Genomic DNA, 17,310 nt, shown 5'->3' with positions numbered 1-17,310 from the left:
TATTTTAATTAAGAACGATATGGTTCTGAAACACTTGTCAAAAGAGCCGACACGTGGACTGTAATACAGTACGTGCTTTTAAATATGGTAAGTATTGTAGCATTATAAAAATCCCCACTAACAACCCAACAGCAAAATGAAATCAAAATGTAAGAAATCGCGTGTGATGGGAAAGTGCATTCATTTTTATATGTAATGGTGATTGATTTTACTCTTAATACAAGGACAGTAAAATAGTTACAGTTGCCTCTCAGGGTTACATTTTAGGGAGATTTGTTTTCAGTTTGGTCAGGCTGCAGCTCGAAATATTCTTCAAAGATCCAGCGCCCTCGCACCCTCCTCTGATGCTGTTCTCTAGCGAGATGAAACGCTCTTTGAAGTGACATGTAATGGTTGACTTTTGCTTTCTGATTTCTGCGCTATGCATTAACCTTAGTGCTTTTTTAAAAAAAAAAAAAAATGTAACTAAAAGTAACCTCATTCTTTGTCCAATATAAAATCTAATGCATTCCCACGTCTAGTTACCTCTCTGAAAAATAATCTCTTACCATTACTTACAAGTCTCTGAAATATTTAATAAGATTATAGTATTTTTGTATGCGAGTGCCATCTTTAAAACAATATAGTTGTATTGAATATTAATCTCAAAATGCTAACCCTTGTTCCTTTGACTTGGATTACACAAAACAGGGCATAATATACACAGGATTATAATCCTGTGTATATTAGTGGCCAGTGCCAACTAGAAAATATCTATTGTTTCGGTATACGATTTAGAATCAAGCCCTGGTTTCGTCAGCTGCTGCTCAGAGTGAAGTTCGCAGCACTTGCATGGCTTCAGTCGGATGTCAGTGTTTTATTTTATAAGAGCACTTCTCTTCAGTCTGAGAATCTGAGGCAGCATAGCCCTTGAACGTAAATTGGAATCGTTTTAGCTTTCCTCGGCAGCTGCAGTACAGTCTGCACATGTTCTGCCCTGAAACAATGAATGTGTGAAGAATAAATAGCTCGTTTCCTGCTGCGCTCGCTTATTCTGGAGTTTGTGCTGGGAAAGCTCTACTAAACGTCAATGGAGGGGGAAGTAAAACTAGAAGTGTCTCTTTCTTTTCCAGTGCAGACAATACCAAGAGTACATGGTTTACACTCACAGCTGTACTAAAGAGTCCGACAACGACACTGACTCATCCAGGGTGCAAAGGACTGAGCTGTGAGGAAACTGATGGTCCCAAGCCAATACTGAATGCAATGAATCTTAACCATTTTGCACTTCCATTAGCTAAATCTGTCTCATGTGCAGTTTTAAAATAAGCACAACAAAGCACGTTTGTATTTTCCTTGTATCTCTGTGTTGGGTTAAAGGATGCTTTCGGTTTGTATGACTTGTTCTCAGGTTATCTGTTCACTTTTGCACTGGGTCATTTGTTTCACGTTAGCAGTGTCCTCTGGGTCATGGAATCAGAAGCGACCGAAACTGGCTGGTCTGGTTCGGATCGTGTTTTATTAGATGAAGTCTCTGTCTCAGTGTTGCTTTCTATTTTTGCACTTGGGGGAGACATTTAATGCCATTCTATATGCAATTCGTTTGGCTCCTCTTACTATTTTTAATACCTCAATTTAAACTGTAAACTCTCTGCGACAGCAAGCACTGTGCACTCTCGAATGATAGTGAACTGTAGAGGACCTGTCTAAATGTTGCACAGCTCCTCGTACGGTCACATTTCTACATAGTGTTACTGCATTGCTAGCATGCAGAGGTATTATTTAATTTTAAAGGAGGGTTAAAATGAAGAATTCAGGAATTCTTAAATAAATAAATAAATAATGCATGCAGTAGCCTATACATGCATGTATGTGTGTGTGTATATATATATATATATGTAAATTATGTGGAAGCTGTAAATATCAAAATATATACGGCATGAAATTCTCAAACTCGTATGGTTTATTCATGAATAAACTCTTAAAAAACACTGATGTTTCAACATTTGAATAAGGGTTATTGTGTCATTATTATACACCCACAACTATGCCGCAAGTAATATTTTAATATTTTATTTCCTCTGTTGGTTGGAGCAGCTTCAGTTCAGAGAGGGGCGGTCCAGGAGGAAGAAAAAAAAAACGAAAGAGAAACACATGTGCAAACTGTATGCTGCGATGAAAAACGATCTGCCACTTTCATGGAGGAAGGTTTCAGAAGCAGGCTTCTGATCACCCTTCAGGGAGTGGAGAGGGTTATAGGGTTCCCGTTCAGTCTGCCCTCATTCCAGATCGATTCCAGTAGCTGGACTCCTCCAGCAAGGTCTATCTCACGACTGTCTCTATAGATGCTGGAGCCTGTATATATTGATATGTTGTGGTATCAGATTATCAAACATTCATTATCTGAATGTGTTGCTTGTAATTACATTTACTCATCATTCAGAGGCTAATTACTTGCTGGCATGCTTGACTGGTTGTATGTGTTTTAAGAAAATAAGAACATTGGGCATTTCTGCATGAGAGTAGGCCATTAAGCCCATCAGTGCTCCTCTGGTATCTAGTACCTGATTGATCTCAAAACGTCATGTGGGATCTTAAAGGATCCCAGTGATTCAACAACATGACTAGGCAGCCCATTCCATCCTCTCACAGCTCTCTGTGTGAAGAAGAGTCTCCTTCAACAACATGACTAGACAACCCATTCCATCCCCTCACCACTCTGTGTGAAGAAGAGTCTCCTTCAACAACATGACTAGACAACCCATTCCATCCCCTCACCACACTCTGTGGGAAGAAGAGCCTCCTTCAACAACATGACTAGACAGCCCATTCCATCCCCTCACCACTCTCTGTGTGAAGAAGAGTCTCCTTCAACAACATGACTAGGCAGCCCCTCACCACTCTGTGGGTCTTTTCCTCTGTCCTAACCAAAGAGCTTAAAAAAAGAAAAACCTCCATTCAGAGTTGACTTTGCCAACTCCTTTCAAGTCACCCCTTATTCTTTATTTCTAGGCTAAATAAGTCTCGATTCCGTGAAGCCCTGGGATTAGTCTGGTTGCTTTTCGTTGGACTCTCCAAGGCTTCAAAGTCCTTTTTATTTGGTATGGAATTGAATTGCATTATACAACCTCACCATCCCTTCTTTGATTTGTAATACCCAAGCACTCTATTTGCTCTTTCCAGCTATCGGCTTACTCAGAGCCAGACCAGCATTCAAGGGCCAGCTGCTCAGTTTACGTTTTGAAGTGTTTTCAGCTTTATATCAGAGGCAACAGTCTTCTTTCCCATCTGCTGATGCCACTTCATGCATTTCAGCATCCCGAGCTGAATGGAAGTCTGTCCTTCAGAGGCCAGGACCTCACTGATGGGTTCCAAACCCGCTAATTCAATGATTGCCTTTTTGTTTATTTTAAATGGTAGAAGTCATTCCCTTGAAGTTTTGTGTCGGTAGGTGTAAATGAAACCAAACAATCTTAGCAATTCATGTGTTAATTTCACAGCAAGTAAAAGCTGCCTTTCCATCACCTAGAACCGAGTACCAGCCAATGGCAATGAACTCCCATGCCGCGTGGTTTAAAAGCCAATTGGCTGCAGCAACATTTCAGCCATAGTAAACTGTCAATGAAAATATGTCACGAAACTAGGAAATGCAATGATTCATTACATACACTTGACCTTTCTCAACCATTAGCGGTCCATTTAGTCAGTGCTTGTCAGATGCATCATGTCTAATATATTTTCACATGTGCTGAATCGCAAAAGGACACTCAGTACTGTATCTCCAGCCAAGCCTCACCCCTTGTTCACTGTATTTTTCACAAACTCCTCAATAATGCGATCCAAGTCATTATTTTATTACTATAACATCTCAAAACTCCCTGAAAATGTCTGTGATATTCTTTGAGCGCTGGATGCAGAAGCAGCTATCTCCTTTGTTTATTTCCATATTATCTCTGTGGTGCATGGGGCTCTCAAATACGCCTTTTTTCGGCTTCATTCGGTATCTTCACTCCTATCGGTCTCACTTGGCCATTGAAAGGTTTTCTCTGCCTTTTCCAGAGAAAAAACTACTAGAGACCTGTCCTTTATGTCTTTTTGATGATGTCGGACAGAAATTGGAAAATCGACCTGGTCCTGCACACTGGGATATGTATTCAAAATTAACCCTGTAATGTTCGTTCCTGTATCACATCTGAGACAACCCTTAGTCACCCTTCTTATTTTTTTAATCTAGCCTCACAAGCCAGAATGCTGCCTGACAAGGGGGGAAAAAAAAAACGTGTTTTGTAAAAGAAACGGAATCTAGTTCCATAAAGCAGATGTTATTTCACAAAAGCCTGGGCATTCCAGGGTGAATCAGAGCACTGCATCTTGCCCAGTACTACATTCCCACAACACTGAAGCATTGCTGAGAAATCAAGCAACGTGAATTCAAATCGATTTCATAACCAAAAGGGAAGCCATCGCAGATAGAAATGGTTTGAGTTAGCATGACCCGGACAGGGACTATATTAACTAGTACAGTCACAATGTTATTAACTGAAGCTGAATTATTGTAAGCAAGAGAGGGAACGCTAAGCAGGATTTCTTTTTTTTTTTTTCTAAAAAGCCTCAGGCTACAGCACAGGCAAAAATAACATTAAAACATTTGAGTGTTTTTCTGTAACCTTCTGTGCCTAGTGATTAATGTGTTTGTATTGTGCTGCGCAGCACAGCACAGCGTTTTGGAGCCGTATAAATCACCTGTTTGTTGTAGTTTCCTTGGCAACCACAGGTGCACACTGTAACCCTTCACCCTACTCCCCTTCGTGTGGAATTGAGTTGTCTTGGGGGAGCGTGAATAAAAGGAATAGAACAGAGGAGATGATGTGATTCTGTTTGATGGAAGGTTCTTGCACAACTGGAATTCTGTTTAATTTACTTCTGACCTCAAAAACTGCCAGCCATCACTGTTGGCTTTCAGGGCAGACAGACGTCAATGATCCAGTGTAGCAGTGAGCTGAATAACAAAATAACTCTGGACTCTTCCGCAAGCCCAGCTCTGCAAGACGAGAACTGTTTCATCTATCACAAGCCCTTTAGAAAACGTTTAGAAAAGTTCATTAAAAAGTTTACTTGCAAAAGATATTCTGAATTCACTTTCTTTACATTGGCTGTGTTTTCTGTTCAGGAGCCAGTGGCTAAAGTTAATAGGAACAGCGTTTCAATGGAAAGTCAAATCCAGCTCCTCTGAATTGTGTATCCTGGATGGCGATATGTCTTTGTGAATACATCTTTAGGAGTCACAGAACACCCTGCAAAGTTGACAAAAAACTCAGTATGTTATCTTTGTCCCATGTTGTTCAGATTGCAGAGTTATATTTTTAAAAATATTTTACTCTTGACATTTATATTATCCCATCATGAGACATAAAGCAACTGGCAGTACATTTCAACATTTACTCAGGAGCGTTCGCAAGGAGAAAATTAAAATCTCTTCTAAAAGATCGCTGTGTATCCAGATCACGCTCCTCCTGCAGCAATGCTGGTTTTCTGTTCCCACAATACCCCTCTCGCAACTATCAGAGCGCAGGCGTTGTAATTCCACGTCAGACATTATTGCAATACTACTGCCGAAAGCAAGCAAGCAAGCATAGAAATGACAAAACTCCACCACCTCTTTACATTATATTATTTATTTATCTTTGTACAATGTAATTATAATACAAATATGTAAGTTTAGATACAAAATCTGTAAATAAAAGATATAAAATAGGTTTCACTGGTTTGTTATCACTACACTACAGTTTACAATCAAGTTTATGAGGTAACTTAGTTTTCTGCAATATATTTAGCTACTTTAGGGGGCAATGCAATATAATAATAATAATAATAATAATAATAATAATAATAATAATAATAATAATAATGTTCTTGATTCAAAAGAGCAAGGAATGAAGGAGAATCTCTTATGAATAACTCATGTTTTATACACCTGAAGACAAGCTTACTTATTTTGAAACAATGCAACACTGAACCATAACGAAACTGTCTCCGATTGCTTGGAGCAGTCACATGCTCTCTTAATTATCCCTGTTGGTGAAAGCAGCTCACAGCATCTAGCTACACGTGAACATTTTGCATACTGTAAAAGAGAAATTTACAATGCCCTGCCACTCTCAGCCAATCAAAACGAACAAATCAAATCTCTCCAGAAGAGCGTGTCCTCTTGCGACACAGGAAACAAAATAACATACAAACTTAAAATGATTTAAATAGTGTTGACTTCCTCGTCCTTTAACTGTTTTATAGCTTGTGTGCACATTTGACTGCGAGTGGGTCACTCAAAGTGCTCCATGAGAATAGGGTCAATATTCCACCACCACGTTCCGATTTGATTTTTTCACTGAGCTTTTCACAGACCACCAAACGTGCCTGCAACTGATCAGAAGACAACCCTAGAACTCCCTGAATGAATGAATGCTAGTACCTCATTATTATCTGTAACCACCTACAATAAAACACCACACACCCTCTCTCTCTCCCTCTCCCTCTCATTCTCTCTTACTTTCTTTTCCACCCTCCAGTTCTACTACACATCTAGGTTGTGAGCAGCAACAATCACTATTTCTGTATTACTTTCAACTAGTTTGGAGCACTTTCGAGACAGCATTCTCAGACCTTCTTCAGACTCCCTGACCCTTCCTCCCACTGATGCCTTGCTGTACAGCCAACAGCAGCAGCTCACAAGTCAGTAGCTTTGATTAGTCCTTTACCACCGTTATTCAAGGATTCTTGGCATGATGAGATTTCTTTGCACATACCTGGGGATTATGCAGCTGCACAAAGAGGACAGCTTTTCAGTGCACTGTGCCAGTGGTTCATGAAGTAGGGCTGGGGGGGGGGGGGGGGGGGCTGGGGTGTAAGAACATTCCCCAGGCTGGGGTATCAATGAATTTACATGAACACTGCTGTTAGGTGTTTGGGATTATTTCAAAACTCAGTTACTGCCTTGACGTCAGATCAATTGTACATTGAGGGGGTTGTAAGGAGAGCAACATTTCACATTGGTGTTGGAATAGTCCCTGAGCCTAGAAAGTTTGGAAAGCACTATGCTTCAATTCCGTAAATGCCATCTTTACTAAAAGTGGGAGATCTTGCCAAGGTTCCAGATGAATAAAGGCAGGTTAACCAATTCAAATGTTGGACTCGCTAGACGCCGACTCATTTAGGCAGCAAGGCATATCTGTTCTTAGAGCTGGACATGATCTTCCACAGACTATAAATGAATACACAAAACAAAAAGGCAACTGGAATGGTGCCATAAAACAAAGTCTACGTATTTCAACTTCCTCAATCTCTGTCCATTTTAAACTTACATGTTTCAACTCCTCTCTATTTCTTCCACAGTAACCACTCCTTCTGATTTCAGCTGCCAACTGTCAGAAGCACTGGTTGCAAGCTATTCCAGCTGGTCCAGTCTGTGCAAGTCTGGTTCTGTTGAAGATAGCTAACAGCTGCAGTATTGGCTGAGACAGCGAGGCAGACATCTGAGGAGGTGCAACGAAGAACAGTCTGTCTTCACTGAGGCAATACGGCAAGGTGGGCAAGCTAACGTACCAATATGGCAAGGTGGGCAAGCTAACTGACGAGGTCTCCTACTGATATTGTGTCCAAACCGTTGTTTGAGAAAGCCATACCTAGAAATGAAGTCGTATCGCCAAAAACACTAACCACCACTTCTGCATCCCTGATTTAAAAATCAAGATAATAAAGAAGACAGAGTAACAGATGTGACCATCTGAAGCACATGTACAAGCAAACAGAAAAAGGGTATTTTCTAAGATGTTGTGTCTATACCTGTTGACACCCGATACATTACCCTTGAATACAAAATTGTACCTACTTTCAGTTACACACAAAAAGCCACGCAATATATAAATATATTAATTCATGTAGCAAATAAATCAACAACACCACCACATTTGGCAATTAAGTTAAAGAGTACAAAAAAATACAAAAAAATGGAAGCATATGACAAGACCCAATAGAACCTAAAATGAACAGTAAACTCAAATACAAATTGTCAGACTGTTATTCCAAACGTTTTGACTGAAATGTATTCCATTACTACTGCTCCAATAAATACCACGTGTTTGGGTAAAGAAAGGGTTTGTAATATACAGTATGTCCCTCTGGGTCGTTGCGAGCTTGCTCTGTAGCAGAACCACTGAACAGAGCAGGAAATGGATATTCTAGTGGCTGCCATGGCAACCAGCTGCCAAACCCAAGTCTTGTTTTAGTTAGTAAAGAGAAGTGCCTTTTATATGTAAGCTTCAAAGGCTACGTTGCTTTCCAGGGCCTGTACAAAACTAAAGCTTGAATTCAAAATAATTGCATGGCTGACCAGAGTAAGTGGTCAATTGGGTTCTCTAATGTTGACAATTGCACATGCTCTTTAAAAACTGATAATCTCCACTCCTAAAATCAATGGTTGAAATACACAGTGCTGTTAACTCCAGTGTCATTAGCACCATTGTATACAAAGAGAAGAACACCCATTGAGGTACAAACATTAAATTAACAAGCCCTTTGTGGATTTCAGTGGCTTTTAGGTGTTCAAAGTTGTTTGTTTCTAGTTTTGTGACATTACCGGGTTTTTCTTTAAATGGTGCTAATGACGTTCTGGAGCTAAAGGCTTTGCGATTCCCCCCCCCCCCCCCCCCCCAGGTTCTTAAAATAATGCATATTCATGCATAATAATACAAAAGAAATAAAAATGGATTGGAAACATGAATGCCATCTTCAGGACTTTTTAAGAACTCACTATTAAAAGCCAAGACTCTTTTTTTCCCCATAAGCAATGACTTGTTCTCACGCACCACTGAAGCAAAACACTGCAGTGCCCCCTGAACAGACAATAGGCCATATTCACAAAACCTGCTTTTTGGTTTTTTTGTAGAATTTAGTAGTCGCCAATTCGTTTTTATTGTTTTCTCCCCAATTTAGGAATGTTCAATTATTTTTAGGCTCAGCTCACTGCTACCACCCCTCGGGACTCAGGAGCTGCAAAGACGAACACACTCTGTCCTCGGAAGCGTGTGCTGCTACCCGCCCGCTTTTCTACGCACTGCAGACTCACCGTGCAGCCACCCAGAGTTACAGTGTCGGAGGACAACGCAGCCCTGGGCAGCTTATAGGCAAGCCTGCAGGCACCCGGCCACACCACAGGGGTCACTGGTGCGCGGTGAGCCAAAGATGCCCTGGCTGACCTAACCCTCCCACTCCCTGGGCAGCACTCGACCAATTGTGCACCGCCCCCAGGGAGCTCCTGTCCTCGGAATAGCCTGGACTCAAACTGGCAACGTCCAGACTATAGGGCGCATCCTGCACTTCACGTGGAGCGCCTTTACTGGATGCGCCACTCGGGAGCCCACAAAACCTGCTTTTAGAAAGGCTTTGTTAAGGGCTGTTTTTAAAGCTCATTTAGATTTTTAACAAGTTTACAGGTTATGACCCTCCAACTGTTTTAGGGAGAGTTAGAAGTGTATTCATTTTCAGAGCTCTGTTTAGTGAATGTTTACATATGTTTAGATATAATGTTTATATCTTCAAAAATAGGCCTTAAAACATTCCTTAAAACATTCCTTAATCCATTCATGTACATGAGGCTGTAAAGATTTAAAAGAACTACGTGCATGAATGGGTTAACGCTTTGTGAATAGAGTCCAGCATTTCCCAAAGGACACTGCAGCCTGAATAGATGAGCAGTAGTGTTGCTGTCCTGTGGCACCATTAATAACACATCTCTCTATAGTCATGCTGGCTGCAGCTGGGGTAGGATTCTGAAACGATGCAGATGCATGCCAGAAACTCCATCTTTCACCCCATTATTTTGTAAAGTTTCTTGTGCTCAAAGGGAAACCGGAGAAGCATTTTTATCCTGGCTTTAAAATAGAAAGAAATGTCAAAGCTGGGTTATGATTTACATACTTTCCCTGTTCAATGCTGCTATTCAATGGCATTTACATAGTAGGACACCTCCACATGACACAAAGCAAAACTTGTGCATTGAGCTTAAAATGCACAGAGCTCAAAATAATTCCTGTAACTCTTACCGAATTATGTATCACTTCTTAGTGTCTCCATGAAAGAGTGTTTTCCAAGCTATTAGTATAGGAAAATGATCACCATTTTTCTTTGTTCACCCGTTAAATGAGTTCCATCTCGAGGCGTGGCCGCTCTACAAAGTGATGGCAAGAGGAGCTGTTCTGCAAGTTCTGTGTACTTTAAATATATATCCTGTACCGTGCATGCTGGCATTAACCAGGGAAGATAACACAGCCCATAAGCTGACCTGTAGTTTGGTTTTATTGAATCCACCCCCTTATGGGGAGACCCACCCATATTCTGATGTATACTAAGGATTTGCACTAAATTAAAAAAATAAAAACAGAAAACAAGGTCATTTGGTTGTACCTCTATAAACCCTTTGTGGACCCCCTGTACTCCGAAGAGCTGCGTCTGCACATCTGCGGAGGAGAGGGGAGGTCAGAGGCAACACGTCGAGTGGAAATAGTAGTACCACAACTTCAGTGGTTAAAGTAGAAGACCACGGAGTGATGATGCAACACGAGAGCTTCTAACAAACAGAAAATAAATTCTGTCTTTCCGAGCGGTAGCAGACGCAGAGTGATTTTACACAGCAGCGTCTGCCTCGGCAGTAAAGTACCTGGACAGACGACTCTAAGCTCTGTCCCAAAGCAAGGTTCCTGTTAGTTGAAGGCTGTTTCCAGTGTAGTCCACAGGACTGCTGTGTACACTGTTCTAAGGATAGTGTTTAAAATGATCTGGTTTATAGGAATGTCTTAAATCCAACCAAAACTATGTGCAGCATATACATAAAACTGTATCAACTGTCTGAAGTTAACAAATAGATCAGGAACCTGAAATGTGTTTTCTAGAATGGCGTGTAATGTTTGATATAGAACGATTAGAAACAGATTCTGCAAGACTGATAGTCCTGCCATAAGCATTAGTTCAATACATACACTCAGTCCAGTGAACCCAGTTTCCAATCGAGTGTGATAGCTGATCAGTGTGTGCATTTCGATTTGTGTAGTATGCACTGTACCTGCCGTGGTTCACACTGGCCCTTGTGCATCACTGCAGTCGGCATTCTTGCAAATCTGTCTTTGATCTTTGCTGTTTTGTTTTCTTTCTGCGAATGTACTTATACATATATCAGCTTTGCCCACAAAACTCATAAATGGACACACAAAAAAACATAAAAAAGAAGAAACACACAAAAGGGTTGTTGTTTGTTTTGACCGCAGCTTTCCTCCAAGCCTGTCCAGTTAGAGCTCGATCTCAAAGGTTTTCTGAAGCTCATTAGAGAACGGGTTGGAGGCGGCTCTCTGTTGGGATTTGGATTCCAGTGCCGCCCACTGCGCTTCAAACTGGTCGACCTCCTTGGCACCACCGGCCACTGGCAACTGCTTGAGGCCAGGCGGCCACGCCGTGCCGTTGCTGGTGCCATTACTGGTGCAATTCTGGCTGTTAGGGTGGATGCCGTTGACTGTGATGGGGCTGGAGAAGTGGTTGGAGCTGGAAGATGTGACTACAGCGACTGAGGTGGGCGCATTGAAGGTTTGGGGAAGCCTGCCAATGCTACCCATCTTGCCTGCCGCCAACCCTGAGCCCTGCGTTTGTGTAGCCGTGCAGAAGACGTTGGCCACCATCTGAGAGGGTGTGATGCCAACCACGGGGACGCTGGGGTAGGACATGCTGTTGGCAAGCGCAGGCATGTAGGTGGGAATGGGCATGTATGCAGGCTGTACGGAGGGTGGAACGAACATGCCCACGGGTGCTGGGGTGGAGGCCAGAGGGAAGGGCTGCATGGTGTTTGGGGTGGAGACTGGTGTGCCCGGCACAGCTGCCAGCATGGTGGGGGGCAGCTGTTGCTGTGGCTGCTGAGCTGTGACAGCCTGTGCCACCTCCTCCAGCCAGCGCTCGGCCTCCGACGGTGTCCGCCTGTGCCCCGTCTGGCAGGTGCGAGGGGACTGGCCAGCGGAGTCTCCTGCCCATCCTCCTGGACCTGCAGGAACTGGAGAAACAGAATGCTTTGTCAGGTGCGGTTCTTAACTTTTAAATACAGCTGCTGTCCCGTTTCAAGATGTCTTGTACATGGTAGCTGCATCACCACTGTACAGGAGTCACAAGGACATTGCTGAATGCAGTGTGGGAAAATCTGTTTTGAGAAATGTTTCTATAAATATTGCCAATACCTTTCACTGTGGTTACCTGGGCAATTAATACTGTAGTCTATACTTCCAGTCACCTCTATATGCACCACTGATGACATGCGCCAGCAGATTTTGTTCGTAGTTCCATTTTAAATGTGTTTAACTTACCGTTTCTAAAAGTATATTTTACTGCATTACTTTAATTGCGTTAAAAAAATAAATAATTATATGATGCAAAAAGTAGATCTCACCACGATCAATTAAACAGTTAAATCCTCAAATGGGAAACCTTTAACTAGCCAAGTTATGTATAGTAAAATTATCTGCAGTAAACTTGGAAGTGACTCAATTCCATACAGTGTTTTTGGTTTAGGCTTGTGGGGTGTACAGTAGATTCATAAAGAGCGGTGAAGTGGCTACATCTTCAATCATGAAGCAAAGTCGAGGTGAATGCAAGTCTAGATATTGTACTTGTTTCTCATGATGGGCGTTCTGGAGACTGAAGGGAGAGTACCCCGCATTACCAGGGTACCCTGGCGAGAATGTCTCAAGAGAACAGGGGGAGTTTATTGAGAGGCTAGTCTCAATGCTGCTTGCTTTTGCAGTGTCTCTAACATGTGCTTTCACAGACTTTGCTGCTGGCTGACGATTACAGCAGGTAAGCATTCAGCTCATTAACAACTAGGGTGCCATCTAATGTCTTGGAGGCTGTATCAGGTAAGATGTCTCTGTCTCTCTCACCATGGGTGGGGGCCGGCTGGGGGGGGATGGAGGGCAGCAGGATGCTGTTGGTGGTTGCCGTGGTGCTGAAGGGCTCCTCGGGGGGCTTGCTGAAGGAGCTGTTGACTTGGCAGTAAAGAGAGTTGATGCTGTCTGCTTCGTCGGGAGGGCCAGACTCTGTTTCAGGCACTGGGGAGGGAAGGGAGCTCAGGTCAGCTTTACACAGGGGACTGTGCGATAGCTAGCATACCAAATAGTACCATATACAAACACACCATGTTTAAAATGTCAATGACTGGGAAACCCGCATGCTGTCCAGAACGAGAGGATCAGCTCATCAGTGTTCGTCCAGTTCCTGGTAGCTGATTGTTCTCAAGGTCGGGTCTTAAAGGATCCCAGTGATTCAGCACCAAAGTACTGGAAAGTGCATTGCAGAACTTCATCATAACCATCTTTGACTTGTACTCTACACTTACATACCCAAGCATTCTGTCAGGTATAACAACTCATTCATAACCTGTCTCAGGCCAAATCATTACTAGCTGGAGGTGACCTCTCTACAGACCACTTTTTAAAGAACTACTTTCACCCAGTGGAAGAAAATAAAACCTAAACTACATGAAAAATAAATACAATGCAAATGCATTTTAGATTTCATGGAGGGGCGGGACCTTGGCCCAAGTGTTTGATATTCTCTCAAAAACCCAGACAAATATCAAATTCTGAATTTGAAAAGAACAACTTAAGATTTCCACAGACCTGACTGTCAAGTTCGTCAAGACAAATTAAATCAAACAAATACATTTCAGAATATACTTCCCATGCCATCTGGCACAGAGCCATTTCGCGTTTTTTCTAGTCTTTGATATATGTATTTTTATCCCAGTCTGCCCGCTACTGAATATTACACATTTACAGTATGGACAGGATTGTAGCTTTTAATAACTAACATCCATTTTTATGTCTGTTTGTTTTTTTAATTAGAAAACCAAGGTACAACATTGGCTAGCTGAAAAATCAGTGACCCGCTGATCTGAATCAAGTTCAGGGTTGTCCCTGGGCAACACAGTGTGTGCAGTCAAGTCTAATTGCAGAGTGCAGTACAAGAAGAAAATGCAGGCATTCATTCATCATCCTCTGGGTCACTGCATGTGCTGTACAGAACTGTGCTTGCATGTAATCTAAACACAAGTGTAGGCAAGGTGGCAAGATTCTTTCACCGTCAGCCTTTTCAAAGCGGACCACAGCTTGAGATGTGGCTGTTTTACTTTTCCAATAGGCTCCAAACCTAATCAGAATGTGACCACTTGTACCCAGCAGTCACCCAACTGGTGAGCATAGAGACTTCTCTCTCTCTCTCTGTAAGAGAGGGGTCACCCAGGCCAAGACAAGCCTGAGGTTTGTATGCTTGCAGAATAAAGCAGGGACGTGCTATCCCTTGGGTAAGCAGAGAGGGTTTTTCTCAGTCTGTAAACACATTGCGAGCTTCAACATTTGTTAAAACCTTTCTAAATAATACAGTAGTAGTTGGAAATCTAGAAATATAGTGGCTGAAGGAGAGAAGAATGCGTCACATACGCCACAGTGCTCCTGCAGTATGCGACTGAAGAGGGGGGTTGGACTCTACTGCTCCGTGAACAGGTTCCTGGAACAGTGTTGAGGGCAACTCATGCTAGTGTCTAATAGGTCAAACTGGGATTACAATGCGGCCAAAGGGGGAGTTTATTACAGAAATTCAAAAAAACTGTCCGACACACTTTTTTTAAACTGCATAAACTGGGCTGACAATTCACACGTACCTGCTAACACTGCCAATTTCAGCAGCATACTTATTTTCCAAGTAACTACTAAAAAAACGATTTCATGCAAGAATTTCAAAAGGATGCTCTACAAGGTTGACCGAGTAGCTGCACCTGTGTATTCCTGGTCTTAAACAGCAAACAAACTCCCAGTGGCGGGTGTTGTATTTCCGAGCAGTGTCAGTGATTCTGTAAGCATCAATCTCCTTTGTTTATTAAAACTGTGTATGTGAATTGGAGCAAGAAAAGGTGAACTGGAGCAAGACAAGTGAATTAAAAACAATAGCACACATGTACAATTATACATGCAGTGACTGAAGGAGATACTGTATTTATTAATAATTTAGAAAAATGCATTTCCAACAAATCTTCCCCATATATTTGTATACAGAGTTGGTTAATATAATATCTTTATTTTTATATAGCGCCTTTCATAGTGGACCACCATCGCAAAGCTCTTTACAGAGGTAGGCTCTGAACTGTGCATTATATGCAGAGTCACTTCCAATAGGACACTGATTTAACATCTCATTCGCAGGACGGAGCACAAGGAGATCAAGTGAGGCAGAGGTAGGATTTGAACCAATGACCTTCTGGTTACAAGCCCCGGACTTTAACCACTGGACCACACTGCCTCTACAGAGAAGGAAGCTGGAACTACCAAAACCAATTCCACTAATGACTGGAGAAGCCAGACGAACGCAGGTGCAAAGCTGTATAAACCAACTGGCAATGCCACACTGTGGTTTTCATTGATTTTTTTCAACGTCAAATATGCTACCCAGATTCCAGAATCAAGACTGTGCTTTATTGGTTTCAAAACAGAACACAAATCTAATTTACTTCAAGGCAAGCCCAAGGACTTTACGAAATATATACTTTTCCCCCCAAAAATCAATAATGCATCTACATTAATAATTTATCAGGGGAAAGTCTATTCTGTGGCCAATGCCCCTTCCATTAGAGCTCTTGCTTTGCAATCTCTTAATAGTCTGGCACTGCCACCACATCCTTCACTCAACTGATTTCATGGGCACAGCCCCAGCTGGACAGACCCCTGGAGCCTGTCAGAGACGACCCTGTCTAGTCACCTGCTTCATGTCCCTCAGCTGGACTCATTGGCACAAGGTTACAGGTTAAAGATCACGGGTGCTATAATAAAACCGGTCAGTCTTGTATACAAGTTATTGATTCCAATGAACTCGACAAAGCTTGCAGAACAAGTCATAACTCTTCATTAAGATCCTCTCCATATCCCTTTAGAATTATTACTGTGTCATGTCTTTTACCTACAAGGCTACACCCAGCTCCAATACTTCCTAGTGTTTCTAATGTCACTGCGCTCCTGGTAAGCTATTCTAGGCATTTATTAATCCATCCATGCAAAAGTGTTACATTTTACTCAGCTGTAAGTAGCGATCACCTGGCTCCCAATCTGATACGTCAGCTCTTGTATTGAATCATGTAGCGCAGTTCATTTTTGTAACTGATGCATGAAAGCCAGATTGCTGGTGTTTGGCGGGTGTGTTTTCAGTGGGAGTGACACTTGCCTGGGTTTTTCACCTGGAAGTCAGTCTTGCGCTGCAGGGTGGAGGGAAGCTCGTTAAGCCTCAGGGAGAGCTGCCGTTTGAAGGGGGAGTTCTTCTGGCTGAGCGCGGGGAAGCCCCGAAAGGAGCCTTGCCGCACAAGCTGCTCAATGGGAGCATGGCGCCGCGGGATGGCGTGCTGGTACCCCGCCTCCGTCCTGTCCACGGGAGATGCAGCCCCCTCTGGGGGGGAGGCACTGTCTGCCGGTAAGGAGGGGCTCTCTGCTGGAAGATGACAGATCACCAAGGGATTAGGAGAGGGTTGTTTTTTCATTAGTTTTTCCAACAAGAACGGTCTAAATGACTGGCAGGTTAATCCAAGGGGAGTGCAAATCATCTTGTAATATTTTTGATATTTTTAGTTTGGCGTCTCATTGTAAACGTTTTATAACACACAGTTACTTCTCAATACTGTTTTTTTTTTATATATACAAAACACAAGTTATACCATGTTGTTGCTATGATCTTTCAACATTATTGGCTGATTTCACAGACACAGATAAACCCCGACCATGTTACCTGAGGCAACGTTAGCTAGTCCAAGATTAGTGTCAATCTGGGTCTGTGTCTTTTTTCACGAATGGGCATGGCTTTGTCACATTGAATCACCTCCCTTGCTGATTTTATATATATATATATATATATATATATAAACATTTTGACAAGCGCAGTGCGTGCCCATGGAAATGCCTGTACCTTTCTTCCAGTCCTGCAGCTGTTTCATGACCTCCTCTCGCTCAGCCTGCTGTGTGGCCGAGGTGACCCTGAAGGACCCCTCCCTGACGAAGCTGGTCCTGCTGGCGTCGAACGAGGCCGTCACCCCGCACTCCTTCTCCCGCTTCTGTTTGCGCTCCAGACAGGCTGCGAACGCACAGCCCACCGCGTGGCTCAGACGCTCCCCCTGACAGGAGCAACGCAGGTGTGTTTAGCATGAGCTGCCATGCGAGTCATCACGCTGGAATCCACTCTGCCACAGATCTCAAATCTTAAACAGCGTGTTTT

At 42.6% G+C, this 17,310-nt stretch overlaps 1 protein-coding gene across 2 annotated transcripts in view; it reads right to left on the bottom strand.

The window, feature by feature from the left end:
• Nucleotides 1–9,163: 9,163 nt before the first annotated feature.
• LOC121303886 (protein numb homolog) overlaps nucleotides 9,164–17,310 on the bottom strand; it is a 59,895-nt gene continuing 51,748 nt past the window's right edge. The window contains exons 7-10 of one of the 2 annotated variants that reach the window (XM_041234741.1): nucleotides 17,005–17,209; nucleotides 16,273–16,533; nucleotides 12,945–13,112; nucleotides 9,164–12,064 (exon numbers count right to left, since the gene is read on the bottom strand). In XM_041234741.1, the coding sequence (XP_041090675.1) occupies nucleotides 11,316–12,064; nucleotides 12,945–13,112; nucleotides 16,273–16,533; nucleotides 17,005–17,209 (1,383 nt within the window). In that variant the 3' untranslated portion in view covers nucleotides 9,164–11,315. The remainder of the gene's footprint in view (nucleotides 12,065–12,944; nucleotides 13,113–16,272; nucleotides 16,534–17,004; nucleotides 17,210–17,310) is intronic. The other variant, XM_041234742.1, reaches the window with a different exon arrangement.

Source organism: Polyodon spathula, chromosome 35 (genome assembly GCF_017654505.1).
Source record: "Polyodon spathula isolate WHYD16114869_AA chromosome 35, ASM1765450v1, whole genome shotgun sequence".
Classification (NCBI taxonomy): Eukaryota; Metazoa; Chordata; class Actinopteri; order Acipenseriformes; family Polyodontidae; genus Polyodon; species Polyodon spathula.
This window is presented reverse-complemented; position numbering and strand designations above follow the sequence as displayed.